The 27,233-nt window shown below is 45.2% G+C and overlaps 1 protein-coding gene across 2 annotated transcripts in view; it reads left to right on the top strand.

The window, feature by feature from the left end:
- Positions 1-27,233, top strand: part of STK32B (serine/threonine kinase 32B) — a 258,548-nt gene that overhangs the window by 80,542 nt on the left and 150,773 nt on the right. For both annotated transcript variants that reach the window (XM_068277282.1, XM_068277271.1), the window contains exon 3: positions 13,341-13,492. In XM_068277282.1, the coding sequence (XP_068133383.1) occupies positions 13,374-13,492 (119 nt within the window). In that variant the 5' untranslated portion in view covers positions 13,341-13,373. The remainder of the gene's footprint in view (positions 1-13,340; positions 13,493-27,233) is intronic.

Below are 27,233 nucleotides of genomic sequence, written 5' to 3'. Positions count from 1 at the left end.
TTTTTGGCTGAAGCGCCCAAAAGTGCCCCGGATCTCTTAGGATCCTAGCTATGCCCCTGTGTTGTACTTACAAGTAACTCATTTATTTAAGCCAGTTGTAAAACTAAAGGCTCCTACACACATCCAACAAAGTGAGCAACCGACTCCATGACATGACTGACCCCACAACCTAGCGTTTAAACGACTTCTATTTTTCACGCACCGACCAACTGAACGAACAAGTCACTTGCATACTGCGCATGCAAGTGGAATGACAGACTACACAATATGGCTGCATTCAAAACAAGGACAAGCCATTCAAATGATAAGGAGCTACTAACAGTAATTTGGGTGCTGAAGGTCAATAAGATAGCAGGTGCTGAAGCCACACACTATAAATAGCAGGCATGGCTATTAACATTGCCGCCTATGGCGGCTCCATTCTTACCAGGGAGCCCTCGGTGCCCTTTTTACCCGCTTCAGGAAGGTTAGAAGCATCCAGTCCAGGTTTTGTGGGACACATACCTTCTCCCCTGTTTTCCAATGTTCTCCAACTCAAGATTGAATTCTCCCCAGGGTCTCTGGAGACTGAAGCAGGATCTGTGCAGGGCATGACAAACGGCGTCCTAGTTAGTCTGTCTGGAATGTGGTGTCTTAGTTTGCTTCTCCAAATAAGATTCATACTTGAAGCGTTTCTTTCTCATTTTAGAACAGTTGCAGTTATTCGGTACAGAATTCCCTGGTGCGATCCTGTGCAGCGATGATAAAAGCTATAAAAAGAATCTCATCTACAGCTGTAAAAATATCAGTAACCACAGCTGTAAGTAACTCGCACAGCAGCTGCTACTGGTCTGCTGAGCTGTAGGTAACTCACGTTTACAAATATGATGCATCATTAACCAAGGACACGTTTATACTATTCTATAACTATTATGTTAGAGACAATAAAAAGTCACAAACACATTCTGATTCACAAAAAGCCAGGAAATGCATACAGTAGAGTCCTGGTTATTGGGAACACAACTAACCTGCTGTCTCAACCAACCAACACAATCGCCAGCAGTACTCACAGTGGTGAAGGTCAACTTCTATGTATGTTCAACTGAATAATAGTTGAGATGTATTGTGACATTAAAGACGCCCATTAATGGTACAATTTTTTGTGAACTATCGAATTTTCATTTATTCAGATTGTATTGTAAGAACAAAAGAGAACCTGGTGGACCCACTTGAACCTGAACAATTGCAATATTGATCATTTCCTTGAAGTGGGATTATCAGCCATAAAATCAGATTCAATTTACCCACTGCTCTGTGTTTATTATGCAGTCTACAACCTGACCCAGCATTACAAGCATTCCAATATAATCATAAATGTGTCTGCTGTAATAAATCTTCTCAGTCAGCCTGGCTCTATTTGGTACATTTCTGACGAGAAGGAAGCTTGCCATCACCCACATTCCTGCTCCTCACTGATTGGCTGGGGGCAGTTCAGTGTGACAAAAGGCTGTGATGATGTGATTGGCTGTGATTGGCATGCAGCTTATTTGTCTAGAAAATGACTGGAACAACAGTAGACTTGGTCTGCATTTTAATCATGTTCAGATATCAGGATCAATCAAGAAAAAATAACACCAGTAATTGCTGGGAATTTTACATCTCTGGGATCAGCTGGAACTTTCAATCTGAATACTAGAGAGAAAATAAAAATCAGCCTGAACCCTTAATCACACTGACAAGTCCAGTCTTATTGGTGGAATGCAGAAATAGCTTCCAGGTACTTTACTAGGTATATGAACTAATGGTCACATGACCTCCTTGTTTGGAAACTTCCTTAGAAGTTGAATACCATGTCATGTTCTTGTAAAGCTAGATGAAACGCGACCAAGGTGGCCGATAATGACTGCCTCTGCTCAGAATCTAACGTGTGTACAGCTACCCTCGAGCACCCTTTGCCACTTGATCAGAAATCTGTCCCGGCAGATCGCTTCAGCCAAGCTAAAGTACACATTGCTAGCCTGCAGGCTAGTGATGCATTTCTCAGCCTTGGCCCAGCAATGTCACCCGATGGATCAGGTCCCGGTTCTTATCAGGTGACATTCCTGGTAGGTGTGTAGATTTTCTTAATATTGCTTTTAAGATTGATGGGCAAAAACTAAAGGGACTAATTCTACCCAGAGCTAATATCTGGGACACACCATGCAATTTCCCATCAGATTGACGAGTCGAACCGATAATTTCCAACAGGTCCGATCTGATTTCCGAGCGTTTTTCTGATCAATCTTCTGAACACTTCTGTACAAAATCAATCAGAAATTATGGATTTGTCCCATCAATCTGATGGGCAATTGCATGATGTGTACCCGCTGGTGCAGAGGCCAACCTCAAGGTCGTCCTTACTGCCCTGCGCAAGCGCCGCTGTCAATCAAGCCCATGTTGTCCACAGCGTGCTGTGCAGGCGCAGAACTACTGCACCTGCGCAGCACACTGCGGACAAGGTGGACTTGATTGACAGTGGCGTTCGCTCAATAAGGACGACCTCGAGGATGACCTCTGCACCGCCGGAGACCCCAGGCTGGCGGCTGTGAGCGGGGCTGCAAGTGGAGCTGCGGCGTAGGACATGTCAGCTGCAAGGGGCTGGAGGAAGCCTCGGGTAAGTATATAAGGGGAAGCAGTATTTAGCTGATGATTCCTTTAAGATATGTGATAAGTCATATGCTGCTATACAGCTAATCACTGATCTAGTCATGCAACAAAGTTGACTATTTCGTAACCAGGACATTTTAAATAGCGTAACGTTTATAAAGACAGCAGTGAGAAGAAACAAAAAAGAGAACAGGGTGTGTTCCTGAGAGAAGCCAAAACATGGTGTCTGTGTGCAGTTTATCCTCCGTTAGAGATCCGCTCTCTTAAATCAAAATGGCAACAACTAACAACTTCGGCAAAATGGTGTGTGGTCAGTGCATGGTCGTATGTTAATCTTTTTGAACCCCCTGTGCACAAGGGCGTAGCAATTGGGGTTGCAGAGGTTGCGACCGCATTGGGGCCCATGGGTCAGAGGGGCCCCCGAAGGGCCCTCCCTCAACTACAGTATTAGCTTTCTATTGGTCCTGTGCTCATGATAATCATGTCTATAGATACATTGAATAGTGGTAACCATTAACAAACTGTTCACCATCCCCTTCTTACACCTCTGACACTGTAGTTGCCAATTGCAGGTTTTGGTGCGCCGTATCAAATGTTATGTATAGAGTGCTTGGGGGGCCCCATTGTAAAACTTGTATCGGGGCCCACAGCTCCTTAGCTACGCCACTGCCTGTGCATCTTACACATATTGTGAATTTGACATTCCTGTTCTATGTCCCACTCTTCCTGTGTTATACTAAGCCCAAACTATTATTTAATGGTGCACGGGCAAAGTCTCATGGCCAGATGTGGTTCTCATAGTAGCCTGAGGTGGGAGAAGTTTAGAACAGGAAGGATAATGTGCACAGGGGGCTCTCCAAATGCACAAAAAACCATTAAGTAGAGTGACCAGATTTTTGTGGGTCCAACCTGGGACGGGGGGAAGTGGGGGTCTGGCGAAAAGTGGGGGGACTGAGGAGCGCGCAGCAACGAAGACCGGGGGTGGGGGGTTGCAAAATGGGCGTGGCCATGACATTGTATTAGCAGAGCTAACGTAGTGATGTAACAGCGAGGCATAAGAAAGCAGTGTTTACGCCATGATGTGGTCAAACGAGACTTTGCATCATGGGTGTGCAGAAACTGTGTGCCATCTATGACCATTAAATAATAAATGCAGTAACAGTTACCCCGGAAATCAGAAAATAAACGCAATGGGCAACATGTCAGCACAAAATAAACGCAATGTGGGCAAACATGTCAGTACAAAATAAACGCAATGCGGGCAAACATGTCAGTACAAAATAAACGCAATGCGGGCAAACATGTCAGTACAAAATAAACGCAATGTGGGCAAACATGTCAGTACAAAATAAACGTAATGCAGGCAAACATGTCAGTACAAAATAAACGCAATGCGGGCAAACATGTCAGTACAAAATAAACGCAATGCAGGCAAACATGTCAGTACAAAATAAACGCAATATGGGCAAACATGTCAGTACAAAATAAACGCAATGTGGGCAAGCATGTCAGTACAAAATAAACGCAATGGGAGAACATTTCGCCTGGAAAAAAAAGCATTTACTCACCTGGCAAAAGTCTCCGCCCTCTGGCACGCTGCTCCCGGGACCATCTTCCTCCTCCTGCAGAGTCCGGCGCTAACAGGGCTACGGCAAGATGGCGCCTGAAGACCTGTACTGGAGACACAAATAGTCTCCAGTACAGGGCTTCGGCAGCCATCTTGCCGTAGCCCTGCTCGCCTGCCGGTGTCGGAACACCGGAAGACTAAAGAGGCTGGAGCGGGGCTGCGGGCAATGAACTGGCACAGCGTCTATAGACGCCGCTGCCAGTTCATGAAGATAGAGTGGCCAGAGTCCCGAGGCCGGGACGTCCCGCTGCTAAAAGCGGGACATTTCCCGGGACCTCATGCAGCCTGGGACAACGGACCCCGAATTCGGGACGCGTCCCAGGCAATCCGGGACGTCTGGTCACTCTATAGTAAGGATTATAAAAAGTAAGGGCAGTACAAATGTCCCATCTCACCCGAGAATCTAGAGCGTGCAGCCACGCCTATGCTTTAGCAAAAGATCCATTGTGCTAGATTATCTCGATCAAGCCAGTTGCTCCCCTCCTTACCCTGCCCACTGGAAGCTGCTCCATCGTGCACTAAGCTGTCATCCCTCCCCCCATGGCGATGGAACACATAGTTCCGCTGTAGCATAGCAACGTAACTGTATGACACTTGACCCCAAACTACTTGCCTATGGACTCACAAAGTCTGTTACCAACATTCCTAGGTTTGCAATACCGTAATGGACATTCTCAGTCTGCATAATATTTTCAGATAGCAGATGCATTCCATATACCTGTTACGCAGTCAGAATGGACCACCTTTTAATCCTTTTAAAAGCACTCCCAAGAAAAGGTCCTGTACAAAGATGCCTGCCTGTCTCCTCGAGTGCCACTACTCTGGCAGTTGCACTGTACCACTGCTTTCCAGGAAGTGGTTTTTTTTTTTATTAAAGGAATTCCCACAAATCCCCCATGAGAATATTAACTAGTCCAAACCCGTCAGATCTGTCACAGTTTTACTACTTACTGTCAGTTACAGCTTCATAGTAGAAAGACATTTATTGTACATTTTACCCTGGGACAATTTTAATCTTATATCTATATATGCAAACATATGTATTTTAAACGTTCCACTTTAGTTGGGACAGGTGATCTCTTACTAGCTGCTTCTATTTGCTGGGATGTCTTCTGCTTCCTGGGTCAGTGAGGGCTTACATCACAGGGAGTACGTACTGCGCTGCCACATTAACTGGTACTGCTAAATAGTAAAATATCGGTCATTTAAAATAACAATATTTTACTATGCACTTCCTGACACCTATACTACTCTAAACCCTCCTGTCTCATTCCTAACCCCCATCTAATGCCTAGCCCCCCCCCCCATAGGTGCCTGAAAAATAGACAATAGGGGACCTATTGCCTAACCCCCAGTGTAAGTGGCTAACCTTATCCCCCCACCTAATGCCTAGTCTTAAAGTACCGTATATACTCGCATGCAAGCCGAATTTTTGACCCCAAAAAAGTGGCCCAATAGTGGGGGTCTCGGCTTCTATGCGAGTCACCTTCTTTTGCAGTGTGCAGACTGAACTGTGCCCTCGAGTGCTGAGCTGATGAAATCAGGGTGCAGCAGTGTAATCAGCATAAGCGGGCTTTGAGGGATCACTGTGACTGGCCTGCAGAGGGTTGGAGCAGAGTACAGCCTTCATGCTGTGAGTGGTCTGCAGAGTATCAGAGTGAAGCGGAGCTTGCGAGGACACTGGAGCAAGCGGATTCATTCCCTGCATTTGTTGGATGGAGCGGTAGAGAGACGGAAGACACGGCGATGACGTCAGTGTAAGAAGCCTGTGCATTCTCTCTCTGTGTCGCATCTCTATTACGCCCTCTAGCGGCATCTTGCAATGATAACACTGACGTCACCACTGCGTCCTCGGTCTCCCCTCCGCGGCATCCAATGCAGGGACTGAATCGGCTTGCTCCGGTGTCCTTGCAAGCTTCACTTCGCTCTGATACTCTGCAGACCACTCACAGCATGATGGCTGTACTCTGCTCCGATCCTCTTCAGGCCAGTCACAGCACATGTACACCTCTAATAGAATTTTACTATGGAGTGTTCTGCCATGGTATGCCAATTAACTTTCACTTTTAAACTTGCTTCAAGACAGCAATTGAATTAGGAAATGGGAGAATGAAGTGTTTTGAACAAGACTGCTGATGGACAGTTTTGGTTTTGTAGCTTCTGTACTTATTGTATGTTAAAGTATTTTAAAAGGAAAGTTCAGTTTAGTTGTGGATTGGAGTATTATAACTTCTTAATTGTGTCATGGAAAGCTATTGATTGCAGACTACCTTAAATAGAACCAAGGTGATATAAAAATAAGCTGGATTGTCATTGGGCCAATACTGGGGGCACATCTTGCTATGGGGGGCTACTGCATTTTCTACCCTCGGCTTATATGCGAGTCAATCATTTTTTCCTGGTTTCGAAGACAAAAGTTGGGGGGTCGGCTTATACGTGGGTCGGCTTGTATGCGAGTATATACAGTACATGAAAACCGTGCTGCAAAAAAAAGAGCCTTCCCTCTGCTTAGGTAAGTATGTGGATTATTTATCAGCACGGTTCCCATTTACTTTAACCCTAGGGGCACTAACGACTGTTGTAGGTGATGGTTTACAATCGGTTATAACCATTAAATAATATGTAGTAGCCGGTAGTGATGATTTTAATCTGCTAATTATAATTATGGGGAAATTTGCGTACATTTTCCAACTACGATTTGGACATTCAATTGATTTTGCGTAATTCATTCCAAATATTGAGTATGCAAAGGAAAAATGGTTTTTAACTTCAGAAAAATGACAGTTTAAGAACACTTATTCCTTTGCATATTCAAAATCGATTACATAAAAAACGACAAGGTCTCATTAAAAAAGCTTGTATGGGAGAGTTGCTATTAACCGCTAAAATCAGCACAAACTTACACAAAAATTATGCAACATTGTGAAATCACGGTTCCTGATTCTGTTTACATACGAAATTAATTACTAATTTTCTCAAAATTTCACATTACAATTGTGCATCATAGTTGTGAATTACAATGCAAAGTTATGATTATGCAAAATTCGTGCTCATCACTAGTAGCCGATCGGTTACTAGCCGCATCGGGCGCCCAAATGACCAGCTGGATGCCCAATTACTGTATATGAACACGGCCATCTAGACGCAGCAACCAGATAACCTGATCCCAAATGTTACTGATCCGCCCTATTGATGCCTGCATTGCATACAGAAAGTAGACCGAACACTGGAAACATGAAACAGGAGTTTACTTTAAAAAGATACCAAAACACAGAATTACAGCAGCAAGGGTGAGTCATTTTTTAAGTTGACTGCCAATTAGCAGCATGTGTCAGCTGCAAGAGGTGTGTCAGTTAGCACTTTGAATTGTACATTTTCAAAGCAACATGAGGCAATTAGCAATGCTCCAAGGAGGCCAAATAGCCTTTGCCAAATTGCAGGTGTAGTACAGATAATCTGAAAATCTTTGCACCCGACATAGGAATAGTGTCAGAAATAGTGACGCAGAGACAGGCTAACTATAGGGAATCTGCTTGGAAAAGGTGAAAAGTGGTCACATGACAAAGCTTATCAATAGGCACGGTGTAGATCAAATAAACTATTTCCAATTTGAATAGTTTGGAAGCTGTTTACAAGCTTGTTTGTGTATTTACTAGTTATGAGCAATGACTTGACTTCTCATAATATGCATACAGTATATTCACTGACCCAGGAAGGGAATTGCACTCAGCCAATCAAAGCTGGTGACGAAGAAAAAAATTCTCACCAGTCATCCAGGAAGAGAAAGTCAGTGAGTCACTGAACAACTAACACAGCTGCTGGTTAACTTGATCAGCCCCTCTGGCTAACACCATCCTCTGCTTTCTAAGTGGGTCTAATTAGATCGCTGATCACAGCTTCCTGCTGTTGGTTAGTTAAGCTATCTGCCAGCTATTTGATCGACACAGGGGTGTATCTGGGTAATATAGAGCCTATGGCAAACACTGTAATTGCGCCTCACCCACCCCACCTGCAGTCAGAGCCCCCTTCCCCTCTAAAAACAGCATCCTTTCTCATATACATGTGTTAGGTTGCCTGTGTTGTTTGGCTCAGGTTATTGCAAATATCTCTTATTTCCTCTCTGTCCTCTTTCCTAATACATGCAAATGCAGGCTACATATTTAAAGAAAGTAGCCATGTTACCCAGAAAACAGATTTAATCTGCTCTAATGTTCGTGGGTGAAGGCAGGGGCATGGGGGCAGATATGGGGGCGTAGCACAGGGGCAGGCATGGCACTCATGGTGCTGTGGTGCCCATGGCACAAGCCATGCTTGCACCCCTCTAGATATGCCTCTGGATCGGCAGCCGCTGGCTTTGATAAAATCAGTTTTTTTACCACTTTCATTATCCCAATGTAAGTGGCAGTAGAGCTTTTCCTTTACTTCCTGTTACTGTGACCCCTTGTGGATTTCCACACCTTTTATATGAACCCTGATGGTCCAGACGAACAGAAAAAAACAACATAAACTTCAGAGGTGTTCTCTTGTTTCCCCAATGGACAAAACAAAAATGTTTAAGCTGCTTCTGTCTCTGCCTCGTTTAGGAGATTTGTACTGTGCACACATTTTATGTTATTGTCACCCAATATGATTGTTAGTGATTGTTTTGGAGGACAGTTTAGGAGCAAGAGCTGTACAGACGCACTGTGCAAGTCCCAGCTGAGGGAGGTGGGAAAAAGACCAAGCAGTGCTGTGCTGCTGGTACAGTACTTCAAATGAACAATACAGCTCATGCAGCGTTAATTCATCCCACTGAAGGGGTGACACCAATGATGTTAGGGGACACGGTGTACATGCTCTGAATTTTCATGCAAGCCTATCACAAACAATTGCTTGAAGGAAAATCGAAGTGTATATGTAACTTTTCATCTGCACAGAAAGTGAGGAAACTTTCCTTAGATGGGGATAACAACACCAGCACAACTCAAAAGATGTTCTATTCCTTTTCCCAAAACTATTATATTTTTTTTATTAGAGGTGAGCTTTTTAACTGCAGGCACATTTAAAACATGTCTGCTGGAGCCACCCCACTAGGACACCAGCATGGAGAATTAGGAACAGCAAGGAAAGAAGTACATTTAGACTTTGAAGTGCAGCCAACTCACCTGTTGGAATAAATTACACATTTATCTGCCAGCTAGAAAGAAACGTCATGTTGAGATGAAACATTCTGATAAAGTAGCTCAGAGATCTCTTAGCCTCTGTGTTTCCAGGTGGCCCCAGGGCTCCTCCTAACGCTCACCCAACTAGAATGAAACGTCAGGCTGATCTGGTGACTGTAGAGTCTGATGGATTAACTCGCTTTTACTAAGAAGAACATCTCCCCAAAATGTAAAAGCAAATTGATGCATCAGGCCTCTCCCCATCCCCCCCCCCCATCCCCCCGCTCTCCACCCTCCCCACTTTCTGTCTTTTATCTAAACTAAAAGGACAACTCTAACGAGAGACATATAGAGACTGCCACATTTATTTCCTTTTAAAGCAATACTGGTTGCCTGGCTGTCCTGCTGATCCTCTGCCTCTAATACTTTTAGCCATAGACCCTGAACAAGCATGCAGCAGATCAGATGTTTCTGAAATTGTCAGGTCTGACCAGTTTAGCTGCATGCTTGTTTCTGGTGTTATTCAGACACTGCTGCAGCCAAATAGACCAGCAGGACAGCCAGGCAACTGGTTTTGTTTAAAATGAAATGAATAGGGCAGCTTCCATATCCCTCTTATTACAATTGTCCTTTAAACAAACTTATTTTGGCAGCAATCAGGCTCGGTTCACACTTCAGTCAAAAAGGGCCAAATTTATGCTAATTGACATGTTGACGACTCCTATGTTATTAATAGGATCTGTTCACGCATTTGGATCTGTTGGATCTGCTGTGATCAGCAGAACACCAAGTCCCAACCTGCACTATTTTTCTGGACCACTGCATGCATTGCACAACGGAAACAATTAAAGCCTATGAGGACAGACTGTGCCCATCTTTTGCTCTTATGGTATGAGGAAAGAAATGCCAGTTCATCACTATCATCATCATCAGTTACATCATGTGCAAACTAGCTAACAGCCCTGGAATGAGGTTATTTGAACTTCTTTACCAAGGCCTTTGCAGGTGTCCAGGGTTCTCTGCCCATCGTGGCCACGTTGCATGCATGTCTCTGGGCAACACAGTAAGTTTAAACACCGGAGCGCAGTACGTCATGGCGAGCATGCACAGACCGACGGGAATCCCAGTGACTTACTTCCTATGCAGCAGGAAGTGTGTCACTGAACGGGGGGTGGTGCTATGCATATGACCCTCTCAGCTTACTCTGCTCTGTTGCAGCAGCAAATGATTGTTGTTTTTTGCGTAGAGGTGGTATGCAGCAGGAAAATGCAAAAGTCAAGTGTAAAACCAGCCCAAAACAAGAAAACACCAAAAGCGAGAGAGATATGGAGGCTGCCATATTTACTTCCTGTTAAGTGATGCACATTGCCTGGCTGCGCAGTGTGCCTGTGCGGCCGTAGCAATGCACGTCCTCAATTGCGCTCCCATCCCTGTGGCCGCCTTGCGCCTGTGCAGTACGGGTACCACATACGTGTGTATATGTAGTACTTCGTACGTAAGCGTACTGAGCAAGTGCAAGTCGGCCACAGGGACAGGAGCGCAATCAAGAGAGCGTGCGGCCGGGGGCCACGCAGGCCCACAGCAAAAAAATGAGCCACGGCGGGGGACTGGATGATCGGGGAGTGACGGCTTGGGCACAGGACATCTGCAGGGTGCTGGTGGAAGCCCCAGGTAACTGAAACCTTTACACTCCTCTCATGTATTTTATGCCACTGAAGTTCCCGGAATTCAATATAAAAGGATAATATTTAAGAAGTGTTTCTTGCATTATTGATGTTTACTCTGGGAGCGTAATTGTTTAACCTGCCATGTGGATGGAGATAGGACTGCTTACATGACATTTACTTAATTAAATATTTAAGACCTGTATATTTTATGCGCTTTTCATATTACTGAAGCCCTATGTGAAATTTCTTTATAAAATATGTAAATCTGCTTATATAGTATGGTACATTATTCAGACATGTACCCTGAAGATGTTTCTCTGAGAGGTTATAAATTAAGGCTGAGCAGCTAAAATGTTGATTAGCCCAAACGCTTAAACTATCTGCCTATTGCCTAATACTGTGTGGGTTCTCCTTGTACCACCAAAACAGTCGTGACCAGAGCAGGATCATCCACCAGGTAACCTAGGCAGGTGCCCGGGGCCTGGTGGGTGTCAAGGGGCCACTTCAGCTTACCAAAAGGACCACAAAGAGGCATCAAATCTACAAATCTACTTGTCTGGGTCCCCATTACATCTTAATCCATCTCTGGCTGTGACCAGGGCCGGTTCTAGACTATTTGCTGCCTGAGGCAAACTTGTTACGATGCGCCCCCCCCCCCCCCCCAACCCCCAATTTGGAATGATTGCACAGCACCTGACAATTTACTCTGCTTCATTTAATGTTCTCACATGACATGCTGCAGCTTATAGCCGCATTTACACCTGACCATTACCTTTGCACTGCGATGCTCCACCCCCATTGCATCACACCACAACAACGTCATTCATATGACACTGCGGCAGAGTGGGCCGACAGAACCATATGCATAGTGCCGCCCCCCACCCCTCACCGCGTGACGTTCTCCCTGCTTGACTGTAAGTAAGTCACTGGGATTCCCTGGTTTCCCCATCGTATTCCTGTTGTCCTGCGCATACACACTGCACCGCCCCCACCAGAATATGTAAAATTTCTGCATCCCCCATTGACCAACATTACTTCTGCCACCACTGCGTTGCCGCAGAAGTCCAATGATAACACGTTGTTGACTTTGTGGTGGCTCAGCAGCCAATCAGGCACTTATGGCACAACGCAACGTATGTGTGGTAGGCCCCCCTTGCCTCGCATTGTCGATGCGTTACCCTTCGGTAAAACAAGATAAAACAATGCACACTTGCGAGGCAAGTGTAAAAGTGGCCTATACATGGCCAATTGCTCAGCTTAACAGTGGCCTTTCCTTCTTGATGAGAAATAGCAGTTTCTTTACCTTAGCTGTACCTCTTCCTAGTATTATTGGTAGTGTTGGTGTTCAAATTGAGGACCACATGGTTCAGAACCTGAACAGCCACATTCAGCACCATTTCAGCACCGGACAGCAGGATGGGGTGCATTTCATTTAGCTCTTATACTTCCTGATTCCAGGCTGGAAAGAGGAAGTATCAGAGTTAAATGGAACACACCCCATCCTGCTGTCCGGTGCTGAAATGGTGCTGGTGCTGTTAGGGTTTCGAACAGCTTTCAACTGGTAAGCATTCTTCAAAATCAATTCCTGTATACATACAGTTATTGAGTCTAAAGGCTGATTTCCGAGTTTCTGATCGGAAATTGGCTAATTGGAAATCGGCACTTGGAAATCAAAATCCGTCGGAATGCTGCATTGTTGCAACTTTTAGGCCGTTTAGGCCATTTACAGAACTTGGAAGCATTGGACCAATCAGAGCATGCAAAATGTTTCTGTGGAAATCAGATTTCTGCTGTAATTTTAGACCAATCACAAGACCTGGATACTACTGATTTATTTTCTGAGCTGTGTGATTGGTTTAAAACTTCTGTGGTTTTCCGATTTCTGCAGTAAAGTTTTGCATTCTCTGATTGGTCCAATACTACTGAGTATTTTCGAGTCAGACTATATTACACATTCCGTAACCTCCCCCCTTTTTTTAAATTACCTAACTTTATTAACAAAAATGGCAAAAAACAACACTTTCTGCAGAAATCAGAGCTGTAAATTCTAAATTTGTGAAAAATTGGAATTTGCGTAAAATCAGAAATTTTATCAGGATCGGTGTTTCCGGCCATCCCTTATCCTAATTCAAAACTTCTTGCTTTCACTGATTGCTAGCATGGTACAATACTCTACTGCTACAAACAAAAACCCAGTTTTTATTGAATTTCTTTTCAGCATAGACTGCAAGTTGTTGTAGCTCCTCTTGCATATGACCCTGTTGTCCTCGTGTCTTGCAGGTGTGCATCGTACAGAAGCGAGACTCCAAGAAGATGTACGCAATGAAATACATGAACAAACAGAAATGCGTGGAAAGAGACGAAGTGCGAAATGTTTTCAGAGAATTACAGATCATGCAGTGCCTTGAACACCCCTTTCTGGTAAATCTATGGTACGTCCTGAAGATTGATGACTTGTCATTTTCTGTAATGATTTCTTCAATTGGGACAGCACCAATGGATAATGATGTGCAGTGATTGCCCCTGGAGTGCACAGGGATAGCTTAGCAAATAAGTTTTCAGGATCCGCACCATCTAAAATCTTCTTTTATTTATAGCTCATTAAAAGCATCACACAAGGCAATGAAAATGTGTGTATCACACCGCCATGACGCACTGCGTTTCAGAGTAGATCTTTCCTCAGATAGCGTCATGTACACACTCACATTACAAACAGAAAGCCCCATACTGATAGGCCTAGAGAGGACCTGATGGAAGACTTCACATTAGCATATATGCATATTCGTAATGTCCACAGACCAATAAGAATTCAATATACCAAAAACACATTATATATTAACACAAGTGTGCTTAAAACTCATTGGCAGAAAGGAGTATAATTATAGCTTCAGCCTCATGGGAGTTTATTGTATACTCAGATACAAAAACCACACAAAAACGTGCAGAAACAGTGTCTCTCATTGTATCCTATCACTCCACTCAGCATTGCGGGGTCAGCCAAGCATATTCAAGCCGACAACGTCCGCCAAGCCTTCCATTATCTCCAGCCAATCCCAAGTGTAGCTACAATGTCCGCTTAAAGACTGTGCCTACCGCCCACCGTATTTGATTGGTGGGCGGCAGGCACAGTCTTTAAGCGGACGTTATAGCTGCACTTGGGATTGGCTGGAGATAATGGAAGGCTTGGCGGACGTTGTCAGCTTGAATATGCTTGGCTGACCCCGCAATGCTGAGTGGAGTGATAGGATACAAAACAGAGATACCTTTTCTGCACGTTTTTGTGTGGGAGGGATATGCAGGCTGACATTTTTATTTCCTTCTTAACAATGCACATTGCCTGCCTGCCCTGCTGATCCTCTGCCTCTAATACTTTTAGCCATAGACCCTGAACAAGCATGCAGCAGATCAGGTGTTTCTGACTGAGAAACTAACTGGATTAGTTGCATGCGTGTTTCAGGTGTGCAATTCAGACAGTACAGCGCATACATTTTTTTAATAAACTGTTTTATTTGTTTAAAAGTAGAAAAAGTATAAACATACAAACTTTTGGTCAATATCAAAAAAGTGCACATGATATTAACAAAGGCACTGTATAGTTATTTGTAGTATACTTAAAGTTACTAATAAAGTAAATCAGACAGCGCATACATTTTTAATCGTTGCATGGTAATTTGGGTGCGGGTGTAATAAAAAAAATGGTTGTTAGGGAGCATCAGCTGAAGTAAAATTTAATTACATTTACTGATATTCTTCAACCTAATGGATATAGTGAAATATCGGCAATGTTTGCCGATATTATACTATGAACTATCCTCTCCCTCACATATAACCCTCCCCTGGTGGGTAAATATTAACCCTCCTCCCCAGGCAACTAATAACCAATCCTCCCCGGGCAACCAATAACCCTCCTTCGTGGGGTAGCTAATAACCCTCCCCCCAGGCAACTAATAACACCCCCACCTAACCTTTAGCACCCCCCTCCCCACCAAAAGATGGTCGGCCGTTGATTAGCAGGAGCCGTGGCCACCTGCTATGGGAACCATAGCGAGCGCCCCCTATTTAGCGCAAGCCCATTTTTGGTCTCACAACTATTAGTTGCTCCGACTACTGCAGCCAAAGAGATCAACATGACTGGCCGGCACCTGGTATTGTGATTTTAAAAGTGAATATATATGGCAGCCACCAAATCCTTCTCACTTCAGGTTTCCCTGAGATTAGTTTCAGACTGCAGATTGGCAATAGCGGTACGGCGTCACCGCGTTAGTACGTGGTAATCCCCATCTGGCAGCCTGCCAAGCAGAAAGTGATGCTCATTTCCTGTGGCCAAAGTTATCAAGTGCGTGGAAGTGTATTGCTAAAATACGCCTTGACGCATGCTCAACGCATAAAACTTGCAGCGGGCATTTTAAAAAACATGCGTCAATATAGACTTATATGACTTCCGGTCCGCCGCAGGTCACCGCAGAGCCACATGGTGACATAGATTTGACTTGCATCACATCACGCCGCACCGCGGTGGTATGAAAGGCCCCATAGACATTGCCGTGTGGTTAAAATGCCGCTCTGCGCCGCCTCAGTGTAAAAGGCCCCTTTTATCCCCGGCCTTTTTTGTGAATTGGCCCCATTCACTTTGCAGTTTTATTTTCATACATCAAGCAAACTGACCATTTGCAAGGACCATTTAAAATCTTAAATGACAGTTAATAGTTACTTGTGAGTTTTTTAAATAAGAAATAAAATGTTTCCTTGTATGTTCATGGAGAATACAGATGTGTAAATAAGCTTTGCTTTGCAAAATCCCATTCCGCGTTTGTTTTTAGATTCTGCAAATTTGCAGAAAACTGTGCGATGAATGTAGAATTTGGATTCAATTCATGCAGCGGCAAGGAGGGCGCCGTTCGCGGATAAATTAAGCATTAAGCTGCAGAAGCAACCCGCCACTGTAACTAGCTTCTGCAAAGCGGGCCTTACTTTATGCTATGTGAAGGATGCCAGTTTAACAGTCTAATCTTTTTTTAATTGCATTGCTCTCACTGACAGTAAGTTTTATTTAATTCACGCTTCACAGCAAGTGCTACATGAGGACAAGGAGAGGAGTGAAAAATCAAGGATTTCTTTAGAGGGGATAAAAGAGAACAGTCAGGCTAAACAGAATAGGCATTATATCTGCTACACATCAAGATTCATACAAGCCAGGAAAAACAAGAGCTCCAATGAGGCTTTCATATGATCTAACAGGAGCAATGCAAGATAACAGTTCAGTAACAGTTATAAAAGTAACACATCACATAAGAAATATAAATATAATACTTTCTTTAGATTTATTATTGTTAAACAAAAATAGACTGTGCGCAGAAATGATATAATGTTTGAGGAAACATGTAAGAGGTAACCGACACCCTGATATGGTGTATTGTGTACCAAAGGGCCTTTCTGGATAATATAGCACTTATGGCAAACACTGGAATTCCCCCCTCCCCAGTATAAGTCAAAGTCACTAGAGTTAGCCCTCGCCCAGTATAAGTACCCAGAGACAGCACCCTAGTACAAGTAGACAGTGGTAGTGCTCTCAGTGTAGGTAGCCCCCCGGTTTAGGCTGCCCTCCCAGTGTCGGTAGTTAGAGCCATAAGTACCCCCCCCCACCACCACCACCCCGTGGGAGGTTTTCCCTCAGTACAGGTAGTAAGAGTAGTGCCTCCAGTATAATTAGCCCCTAGAATAGGTAGTGTGAGATGTACTGTATAAGTAGCTTTTCCCTCCAAAATAGGTGCTGAGAGATGTTCTCCTGTCTCCGCTCACCTTTCTTTTATATTAGCACTAACTAATCAAAAGGTAACAGAATCCAAAATAACCAATCAGACTGCGGCGTGTCAGCAAGTCAGCTGACACGCCGGTACGCATGCTGCTACTGTTTACAGCGGTGGAGCGCATACTGAGGACGCGTCCGCCGCCTGGTCAATAAGGAAGGAGCACCTTGCGCTCCACTTACGTCAGAGCTTCGCCGAGACCCAGAGGCTTGCGCCTCAGCAGGGGTCTCGGCGCTCCGCTGCCATTCTTACACCGAATACAAGCGTCTCTGTACTACAGATTCGCATGTGATCAGTATGGAGCCGCTCATTTTCAGCAGTACAAGGAGACCTGAAGATGCAGCAGGCAGGATATTTGAGTGCGGGCTGTGCGATGGAACAAGGGGATGCAGAGAGGAACAGGAAGGCTCTAAGGGATCCAGAGCCTTTCCTCTTCTTAGGTGAGTATCTGAGTTTTTTTATTTAGAACGTTACAGTTGTCCTTTAAGCTTAAAGTAGAGTTATACTCACAAACATGGGTTACCTCAAAGGCAACCACTGTAAAGGTGGATAAGGAGAACATGGCCAACCCCACTTGGGTTAAGAAATGTCTGAAAACAAGGGATAGCAAAGGGTGTCTGTCTGAGGAAGCAGGTGTTACCTGGAAATGTGGAGTTTTTGTCTAAATAAAGCTGTTTTTGAATTTTTAAATAGGCCACCTCTGTTGGGGGGTAAGTTCACCGCTACCTCCTTTTTTAAACAGTTTTTAATGAATTTTAATCTTATCGGTGCCTCTGTTTACCTACTATAAATGAGATAATGGTCAGGCAGGATCCAATCTTTAACTACGTGCCCACGCTAGAATAGTTTAGGTCAGGGTAGCCGATTAAGACCACCTCAGGTGAGAATCTAAAGCATACATGTCAAACTCCGGCCCACGGGCCAAATCTGGCCCTCAGAGCCATTAAATTTGGCTCTCAAGTGGTTTCCCCACTTTGCATTATGTTTGGCCCACTCTAGACCACCAGGGAAGCTTTATTGAAGGTGAAGCCCTAGAACACCAGGGAAGCCATATGGGGGAGGGAGGGGGAAAGCCCCAAACACTAGGGAACTTTATAGGGAGGTAGGACCACTAGATACCAGAGAACTATACAGGGGAGGGAGAAGGACCACTAGACACCAGGGAACTTTATAAGGGAGGGAGGTGTCCACTAGACATTGAGGTTTGCCCACGACTAGGTCCCAGTGTTCAAATTCGGCACACTTCGTATTTGAGTTTGACACTCTTGTGTGTGCTGGAGTGGAGCCCCCTTATTTCGTCTAAAGATCCTGCATACCAGATCTTTAAGCAACATCTGATTCCCAAGTGCTCCCGAGTGCATTCTCTTACTTATCTCGTCCACCAAAAACTGCTCTGTCCCTCTCCTCCCTTCATAGTTACAGATTGTAATGATCTGCTCAGCTGTCTGCACAGGCAGACAGCTGTTTGACCATTCCTTAAGTCTGAGGGCTGCAGGTCTCTGCAAAAGAGACCTGTCTTTACTTTGCAAGTTTCAGACTTGCTCTGTCACTGAGGAATTTGCATACACTTGTCATGCAAATTGCCTAGCCGCCCCCTTTGAAGGCTTGCAGTATAAATACCATGTTCTCCCAGGATCCTTTGCTGGTCATGATGGTTTGTTCCTGCTAACACCTGGAGTGTCAGCCTTGCTATTGTTTGCTAAAGATTATCTTAGAGTATTCCTGGGGACTGCACTAGGCATCCCTCTAGTGCAGTCAGGTTGCATTACTTGTATTGCCTTGTTCTGTTTCTCTGCCTCGATTGTCTTGTCGCCAGCGGCGGTCGACAGGAAATCGTTCTGTCTGTCTGGGAGTGTAGGCCAGAGCTGCGGTTGCTGCTGGCTGCTTCATCTGTCTGGATTGCATTCGCCCTAGTGGTAGTGGCAGTGATTCCTTCTGTATTCTGCCTTGGGGGTGCTAACCAGAGCAGCGGTTGCTACTGGTAGCCCCATCTGTTTGTCTGTCTGGACCACATCCGCTCTAGCGGTAGCAGCGGTGGTTCCTTCTATATTCTGCCTTAGGGGTGCTAGCCATAGCAGCGGTTGCTACTGGTAGCCCCATCTGTCTGTCTGTCTTGTCTGGTACGAACGCTTGCTGTAGGCTCGGTGAGGTATCCGTTTAGCAAGCGTTCGCGTTCTCTATTTCGTGTTTGTGTACTTTGTTTAGTTAGGGTGGTACGCTTATCACTGGGCGCCTAATGCGCGGTGATCATGCTTAAACGCGTTCGATGTTGCGAATGAGTGCGGTGTTCGCGTTTAGCTAGCGTTTGTTATTTTCATTGATGTTCTTATTGTTGTTGCTTGCTGTGCCTTTTGCTACTCTCATGCTCTGTCCTGCTCAGTCTTGTGTCGCTTGTCAATCGCCAGTCTGGCGATTGCATTTATACTTTGTTTCTGCTGATGCGTGTTCACCGTTGCTGGGTGGCGACTAGATTGGTGGACAAACATTAATTCTGTCCCTGTGCTCTTTCTTTATACTTGTGCTCGGTCTAGTTCATTCTTGTGTCACTATTGGCAATCGCTACACTTGCGATTGTATTCTCACTTGGTTTCTGCTGTGTGTTCGCCGCCGCTGGGTGGCGACTAGATTGGCGGACATACATACATTCCTTCTCTGTGCTTACTCAGTCTTGTTTCGCTGTTAGCAATCATCATCTCTTGCGATTGCGTTCTCACTTGGTTTCCGCTGTTGTGTGTTCGCCGTCGCTGGGTGGCGACTAGATTGGTGGACATACATACATTCCTTCTCTGTGCTTACTCAGTCTTGTTTCGCTTTTAGCAATCATCATCTCTTGCGATTGCGTTCTCACTTGGTTTCCGCTGTTGTGTATTCATCGTCGCTGGGTGGCGACTAGATTGGTAGACACACATACATCCTGTCTCTGTGCACTCTCTCTTTAAGGGCTATCTTGCCCTGCATTGCTTCCCCTCGTACAATTCCTATCTGGCATCTGTGGCAGTACAGAGGGGTTGTTCCTCTGTTCTCCACAGCTCCATCTGCCGGCAGGAATTCCCCTCTACAGGTGCATAGCACCATTGCTCGGTTCTCTCCGATTATACGCTTGTGGAGGATTTCTGCAGTGTCAACGCGCATCCTGTGCGCTGACCACGGAAATAATTACACAATCGTTACACAGATGTATTGCTATACCCCAAAGTAGTGATGCATTTACACAACTGTCCCTGAACTGTCACCTGAGAGGTAAATCCCAATCCCTGCCGGGCTACATCCTTCATACCTGTGTACTAGGCTTTTAAGGAGACCTGAGAATCTTCCTCCATCTCCATGAGCACCGCTGCGTCACCTCGTCGTTCTTCCGGGTGGCACAGTAAATCCCACGCTAGGAGATGTGATTGCCACAACTGTCCAGTATAAACTGCCAGCGTGCCACCAGAGAAGCCAATAGATACACACTGAGCCGTACCACCAAGTGTCACTAGCAAAGCCTTTAGCACAAACAGTCCCCATGCTCTGGGGTCTTGAGAAGCAAGCATGCTATGGGGTAGTGTTACCCTATCCTTGGGGCAGGATGGTTCACATTGGCCGCTTCACCTGTGCAGGCATTCAGGCCAAATCACCTTCTGTAGACCAGAATGGAGGGAAGCATTCCAACCAGCAGCAAGCTTAGGCTATGCCCACCAACGTGTTTCACCCTAAACTACAACCTACGCGGCCTGTGTAGAAATCTAGCCCAGTTACAGTCTGAAAGCTGTAAACAAATGAAAAATATGGAGTTGTGAAGGACATATATGGAGAGACTTATCTAAAGATTTTACATAGTTACATAGTTTGGTTGAAAAAAAGACATCCGGCCACCAAGTTCAACCATCAAAAAAAACACCATCCTGAGCCTGCACATATCCCAGTTGATCCAGAGGAAGGCAAAAAACCTTACAAGGCCTGGGCCAATTAGCCATAAAAGAGAAAGATTCCTTTCCGACTCAAGATGGCAGTCAGATAAATCCCTGGATCAACTCTCCCAGGAATGACCTAGTAATTATAGCCATAGATGCGGTTCAATGCAAAGAAAGCATCCAAGCCCTCTTTAAATGCAGATATAGAGTTTGCCATAACTACTTACTGAGGTAAGGCTGCATCTATAGAAGTCAAATGGAAGCACTGCCAAATCACCAAATCATCCACAAGGCAACCTAAGTAGGTGCCAAAAGTTAGATGGGAGTGCAGTTTGCTGGCTGATAGTTCCACCAACACAACCCCATGTTGCCAGGAGACAAGCTGGGGAGCCAAAGCTGCTATCTTGCATAGTGTTTCGCCTTCATCCACATCCATGCCTGTCATTGGTGGAGAAGCTACTCAGAGTAACCAGTCAGCATCCTTATCTCATCTAATGGCTGAAAACTAATTGGCTGCTCTGGGCCACTGCTCCATTTTTCTTCCACTTCCCTTTAGCTTGTCTTGTTAATTCTCCTGGAAAGGGGGTGATGGATACGAGGTAAACAGAAATTCAGAAAAAAGAAGCGATAGATGGAGATGAGTTATTCGGAGAAGTCGGTGCAGAACTGATAGATGAGTTTCTTTGTTTCTATTTGTTCATGTAATATGTTACGCAGAGCACAGGAGTAGCGCGCTCATACCTTTTGTGCGTTTTTTATTTTTATTTTTTGGCAACACAAAGCCTATTTTTTTTTTTTGCTTTACAGCGCCTTTATGAATTATGTATTATTCCCTTACCTATGCAATTTTCCAATTGTCTAATGTTTTATTTACAGTAAATCAACCAAACAAAAAACAATTTGGCCACCTGGGTTTACAGCCGTGTTTGCCCACAGGGAGCGCATCCTGCAGATTGCAATACAGAGGTTACATCTGTTGTATTCAGCTTCTCCCGCAGATAGCTCCAGTGGAAATAAATCATGTTAAACCTGGACTCTTTCTGTAATTAGGGAGATGTTGGGCTTCTCTTGTATTAGAATGGATTTCTTGTCAACAATGCTTTTCTTAGCATCTTGAGAACAGAGATGTGGAATTCCTGCAGCTTTTTCAGCTATTTGTAAGATTGCCTGTGGCAGCCCGATATTTGCAAGCAGTGCACCAAAGGCAGGAGGTAATTAGGCAGTCCACATACAAAACTCTTCTGATATTGCAGTCAGGAATTATCACATATATGTATATATACGGATGGTCGGAAATGCTGATCTCCGATTCCACAGAAATTTCAATTTCCGCCAATGCTGATTACCAATTGCGCGAATTTACGATTTCTGTTTTCTAAATTTCCAAGTTTCCTTTTCCGGAGGAGTCTTTTTTTTGGATAATTTTTTGCATTCTTTGATTGGCCAAATGTTTTTGAGTTGACTATGCATTCTCTGTTTGGCCCATTGCTTCTGAGTTCTGTGATTGGGCAAAAATTACTGAGTCGCGGTAATTTCCAAATTCCGATAGGAAATGCAGAAATTTTAATTCCAGGAATCAGAATAAGCATCCCTATATACAGTGGGATGCGAAAGTTTGGGCAACCTTGTTAATCGTCGTCGTGATTTTCCTGTATAAATCATTGATTGATTGTTACAATAAGAAATGTCAGTTAAATATATCATATAGCAGACACACACAGTGATATTTGAGAAGTGAAATGAAGTTTATTGGATTTGCAGAAAGTGTGCAATAATTGTTTAAACAAAATTAGGCAGGTGCAGAAATTTGGGCACCACAAAAAAGAAATGAAATAACATTTTAGTAGATCCTCCTTTTGCAGAAATTACGGACTCTAAACTCTTCCTGTAGGGTTCCAAAGAGAGTCTGGATTCTGGTTGAAGGTATTTAAGACCATTCCTCTTTACAAAACATCTCTAGTTCATTCAGGTTTGATGGCTTCTGAGTATGGGCAGCTCTCTTTAACTCAGATCACAGATTTTCAATTATATTCAGGTCTGGGATGGCCATTCCAGAATGTGTACTTGTTCCTGTGCATGAATGCCTTAGTGGATTTTGAGCAGTGTTTCGGGTTGTTGTCTTGTTGAAAGATCCAGCCTTGGTGCAGCTTCAGCTTTGCCACTGATTCCTGGACATTGGTCTCCAGAATCTGCTGATACTGAGCGGAAACCATGCGTCGCTCAACTTTGATAAGATTCCCAGTCTCTGCACTGGCCACACAGCCCCACAGCATGATGGAGGCACCACCATATTTTACTGTAGGTAGCAGGTGTTTTTCTTGGAATGCTGTGTTGTTTTTCCTCCTTGCATAATGCCCCTTGTTAAGCCCAAATAACTCATCAGTCCACAGTACCTTATTCCAAAATCAAGCTGGCTTGTCCAAATGTGCTTTAGCATACCTCAAGTGGCTCTGTCTGTGCTGTGGGCTTCCTCTGCATCACTCTCGCATACAGCATGTCCTTGTGTTAAGTGTGCCGAATGGTTTCCTCAATATGTTCCAAACTGTGGAAACAGACAGCTGAAATCTCTGAGACAGCTTTCTGTATCCTTCCCCTAAACCATGATGGTGAACAATCTTTGTCTTCAGGTCATTTGAGAGTTGTTTTGTGACCCTCATGTTGCTACTTTTCAGAGAAAATTAAAATAGGAGGAAGACTTACAATTGACCCCCTTAAGTACTCTTTCTCTTAACTTGATTCACCTGTGTATGTAGGTCAGGGGTCACTGAGCTTACCAAGCCAATTTGAGTTCCAATAATTAGTTCTAAAGGTTTTGGAATCAATAAAATGACAACAGTGCCCAAATTTATGCACCTGCCTAATTGTATTAAAACAATTAGTGCACTTTCTGTAAATCCAATAAACTTCAATTCACTTCTCAAATAGCACTGTTTGTGTCTCCTATATGATACATCTAACTGACATTGTTTATCGTAACAACCAACAATTTATACAGGAAAATCACGATGATTAACAGGGTTGCCCAAACTTTCGCATCCCACTGTGTATATATATATATATATATATATATATATATATATATATATATATATATATATATAGTTCAATTTAAAGAGAACCTGTACTGTCCGATTTGTACAATAAAAAACATAGCAATCGAGTCACTGTGATCTTCTGGATCCCTCTTTGCCGTTTCCACCACTCCCCACCGTGATCCTTGCTTTTAATCGTCAGTTTTAGGTAGTGTTTACAAAGAAAAACATGGCCTCTAACCAGGAAGTGATGTATGTGTATATATATAATATTATTATTATTATTATTTATTAGATTTATATAGCGCCAACATATTACGCAGCGCTGTACAATAAATAGGATTACAGACAATGATAACAGGGTTGACAGAACAATACAGGTAACAGACCATAGATACAACAATACAGGTAATAGCAATAAGATACGCAACACAATGCAGATAATAGTACAATGCCAGATCATAAACTGGAATGGTAGTGGTAAAAAAATTACCAGTTCCAAATTCTAGGTTAAGTGCACACAGTCAAGTATGATACACAAGGGAAGAGGGCCCTGCCAAAGGCTTACAATCTAGAGGGAGGGGCTGGTGACACAAAAGGAGGGGGTGCATCAAGAAGTTATTGGCAGAAAGGATTAGGGTAGTGTTGAGTTGATGTAGGCCTCCTTGAAGAAGTGAGTTTTGAGTGCTTTTTTGAAGGTGTTGAAGGTGGGAGCGAGCCTGATGGGCAACGGGAGAGAGTTCCACAGGATAGGGGCAGCTCTAGTGAAGTCCTGCAGTCTGGCATGGGAGTGCGAGATGCGTGGGGTGGTTAAGAGGAGGTCATTGGAGGAGCGAAGTGGGCGGCCAGGTGTATATCTGCTGACCAGGTCAGAGATGTAGGTTGGGCAGGACTTGTGTAAGGATTTGTATGCCAAACATAGGATCTTGAAGCTGATTCTGAAGTGAATTGGAAGCCAATGAAGGGATTTGCGTAGGGGAGTTGTGGAGACAGAGCGGTGGGAGGAGTAGATGAGTCTGGCTGCTGCGTTCATGATGGATTTTAGGGGGGCGATGCGGTTTTGAGGAAGGCCTGACAAGAGGGAGTTGCAGTAGTCCAGGCGGGAGATGATGAGGGCATGGACAAGGAGTTTGGTAGTGTCTGGGGTCAGGAAAGGCCGGATCTTGGAGATGTTGCGTAAGTGGAAATAACAGGCTCTAGCTACGGTTTGGATGTGGGAGGTGAAGGAGAGGGCAGAGTCTAGGGTGACACCCAGGCAGCGGGCTTGTGTGGTTGGATGAATGATTGTGCCATTGACAGTGACATAGAGGTCAGTGGGGGGTGAAGCAGCACGGGGCGGGAAGATTAGGAGCTCAGTCTTATCCAAGTTTAATTTTAGGAACCTGGCAGACATCCACGATGAAATAGCTGAGAGACCAGAGGATACCTTCTCCATGGTGGTGGTGGAGAGGTCAGTGGTATGGAGGTAAATCTGGGTGTCATCTGCATATAGGTGATAGTTGAAACCCAGAGAGGAGATGAGTTTTCCGATGGAGGCGGTGTAAATGGAGAACAGCAGGGGACCAAGAACAGAGCCTTGGGGGACCCCAACTGAAAGTGGGAAGGAGGTTGAGGAGGAACCATTGAAGGAGGTCTTGAAGGAGCGATTTGAGAGGTAGGAGGAAAACCATGCTAGGGCACGGTCTTGGATACCCACAGATTGCAGGGACTGGAGTAGCAGGGAGTGATCAACAGTGTCGAATGCTGATGAGAGGTCTAGGAGGAGAAGGATAGTGTATTTTCCTTCGGCCTTGGCAAGCATGAGGTCATTGACGACCTTGGTGAGGGCAGTCTCGGTGGAGTGGCCTGGCCAAAATCCTGATTGTAGGGGATCAAACAGGGAGTTGGAGTCAAGGTAATGGGTCATGCGTTGGTGGACTAAACGCTCTAGGAGTTTAGATGCAAAAGGGAGTAAGGAGATGGGACGGTAGCTGGATGGAAGTGAGGGGTCTAGTGAGGGTTTTTTAAGTAGGGGAAGTACAGTGGCCTGTTTGAAGTCAGAGGGGAAGGTACCCGTGGATAGGGAGAGGTTAAACAGAGTGGTGAGGACAGGAGCCAGAACAGGGAAGTGAGGACGGAGGCATTTGGATGGCACAGGGTCTAGGGGGCTGGAGGTGGCAGGAGAAGTGGCTAGGAGACGGCTGACTTGGTCCTCTGTGATAGGAGTAAAGGCAGTGAGTGGTGGGTGGGGTGGGGAATAGGTATTGGTGGGGAGGAAGAGGTGGTGGAGTGGAGGCATGAGATTTCCCGTCGGATGCTGGCTATTTTGTCGGTAAAGTGGGTGGACAGATCAGTGGCTGAGAGGGCGGAGGTGGGGGGAGGAGTGGTGGGGTTAAGGAGGGAGTTGAAGGTGGCGAAGAGGCGCCGAGGGTTGGAGGCTTGGGATCCGATCAAGGCAGCAAAGTATTTTTGTTTAGCATCAGTTAATGCGGTATAGAACAGCTGCAGGTTGGCCTTGTACGCCAAGAAGTCGGAGTTGCTGCGGGATTTCCTCCATTTGCGTTCGTAGGTGCGTGTCTGTTTTTGGAGGTTGCGAGTGTGTGCATTGGTCCAGGGCTGGGGGTTGATGGGACGGCTGGGGCGGAATGTGGGGGGTGCAGCAATGTCTAGGGCTGCTGAAAGGGCCTGGTTGTATTTGGCCACGGCTTGGTTTGGGCAGGTAACGTTTGGGAGGGTGGATGTGAGGGAGTGGAGGGGGTTGGCTAGTGCAGTTGGGTCTAGGTTATGCAAATCTCTCTGCCAACGACCTGAGGGTGGTGGAGGGTTGGGGGAGGATGATGGGGAGATGGAGAAAGAGAGAAGGTGATGGTCGGAGAGGGGGAAGGGTGTGATGTCCAGGTTGGGGAGGGTAGCCGATTTTGAGAGAATCAGGTCGAGAGTGTGGCCAGCGCGGTGGGTGGGGGAATTGGTGTGTTGGGAGAGGCCAAGGGAAGTAGTGAGGGAGAGCAGTTGAGAGGCTTCAGGGGAGTAAGGACTGTCCATGGGGATGTTGAAGTCCCCAAGTATGATTGTGGGGAGGTCAGAGGAGAGGATGTGTGGGAGCCAAGAGGCCAGGTTGTCCAGGAATTGTTTAATGGAGGTGGATGGGGGGCGGTAAAGGACTGCGATGACTGCTGGAAGGGGATGGTAGAGGCGGATAACATGTGTCTCAAAGGATGTAAAGTTTAAAGAAGGGGGTGGCGTGAGGACACGGAAAGTGCAGGACGGGGAGAGGAGCAGACCCACCCCTCCCCCAGACCTGTTTTCTGGTCTGGGGGTGTGACTGAGGTGAAGCCCCCCATAAGAGAGGGCCGCTGCTGCAGCAGAGTCAGAGGGGGTGAGCCATGTCTCTGTGAGGGCAAGGAGGGTGAGGGAGTTGGAGAGGAAAAGGTCATGGATTTCAGTGAGTTTGTTGCGGACTGA

The sequence above is a fragment of the Hyperolius riggenbachi genome, chromosome 1 (assembly GCF_040937935.1).
Source record: "Hyperolius riggenbachi isolate aHypRig1 chromosome 1, aHypRig1.pri, whole genome shotgun sequence".
Lineage (NCBI taxonomy): Eukaryota > Metazoa > Chordata > Amphibia > Anura > Hyperoliidae > Hyperolius > Hyperolius riggenbachi.
This window is presented reverse-complemented; position numbering and strand designations above follow the sequence as displayed.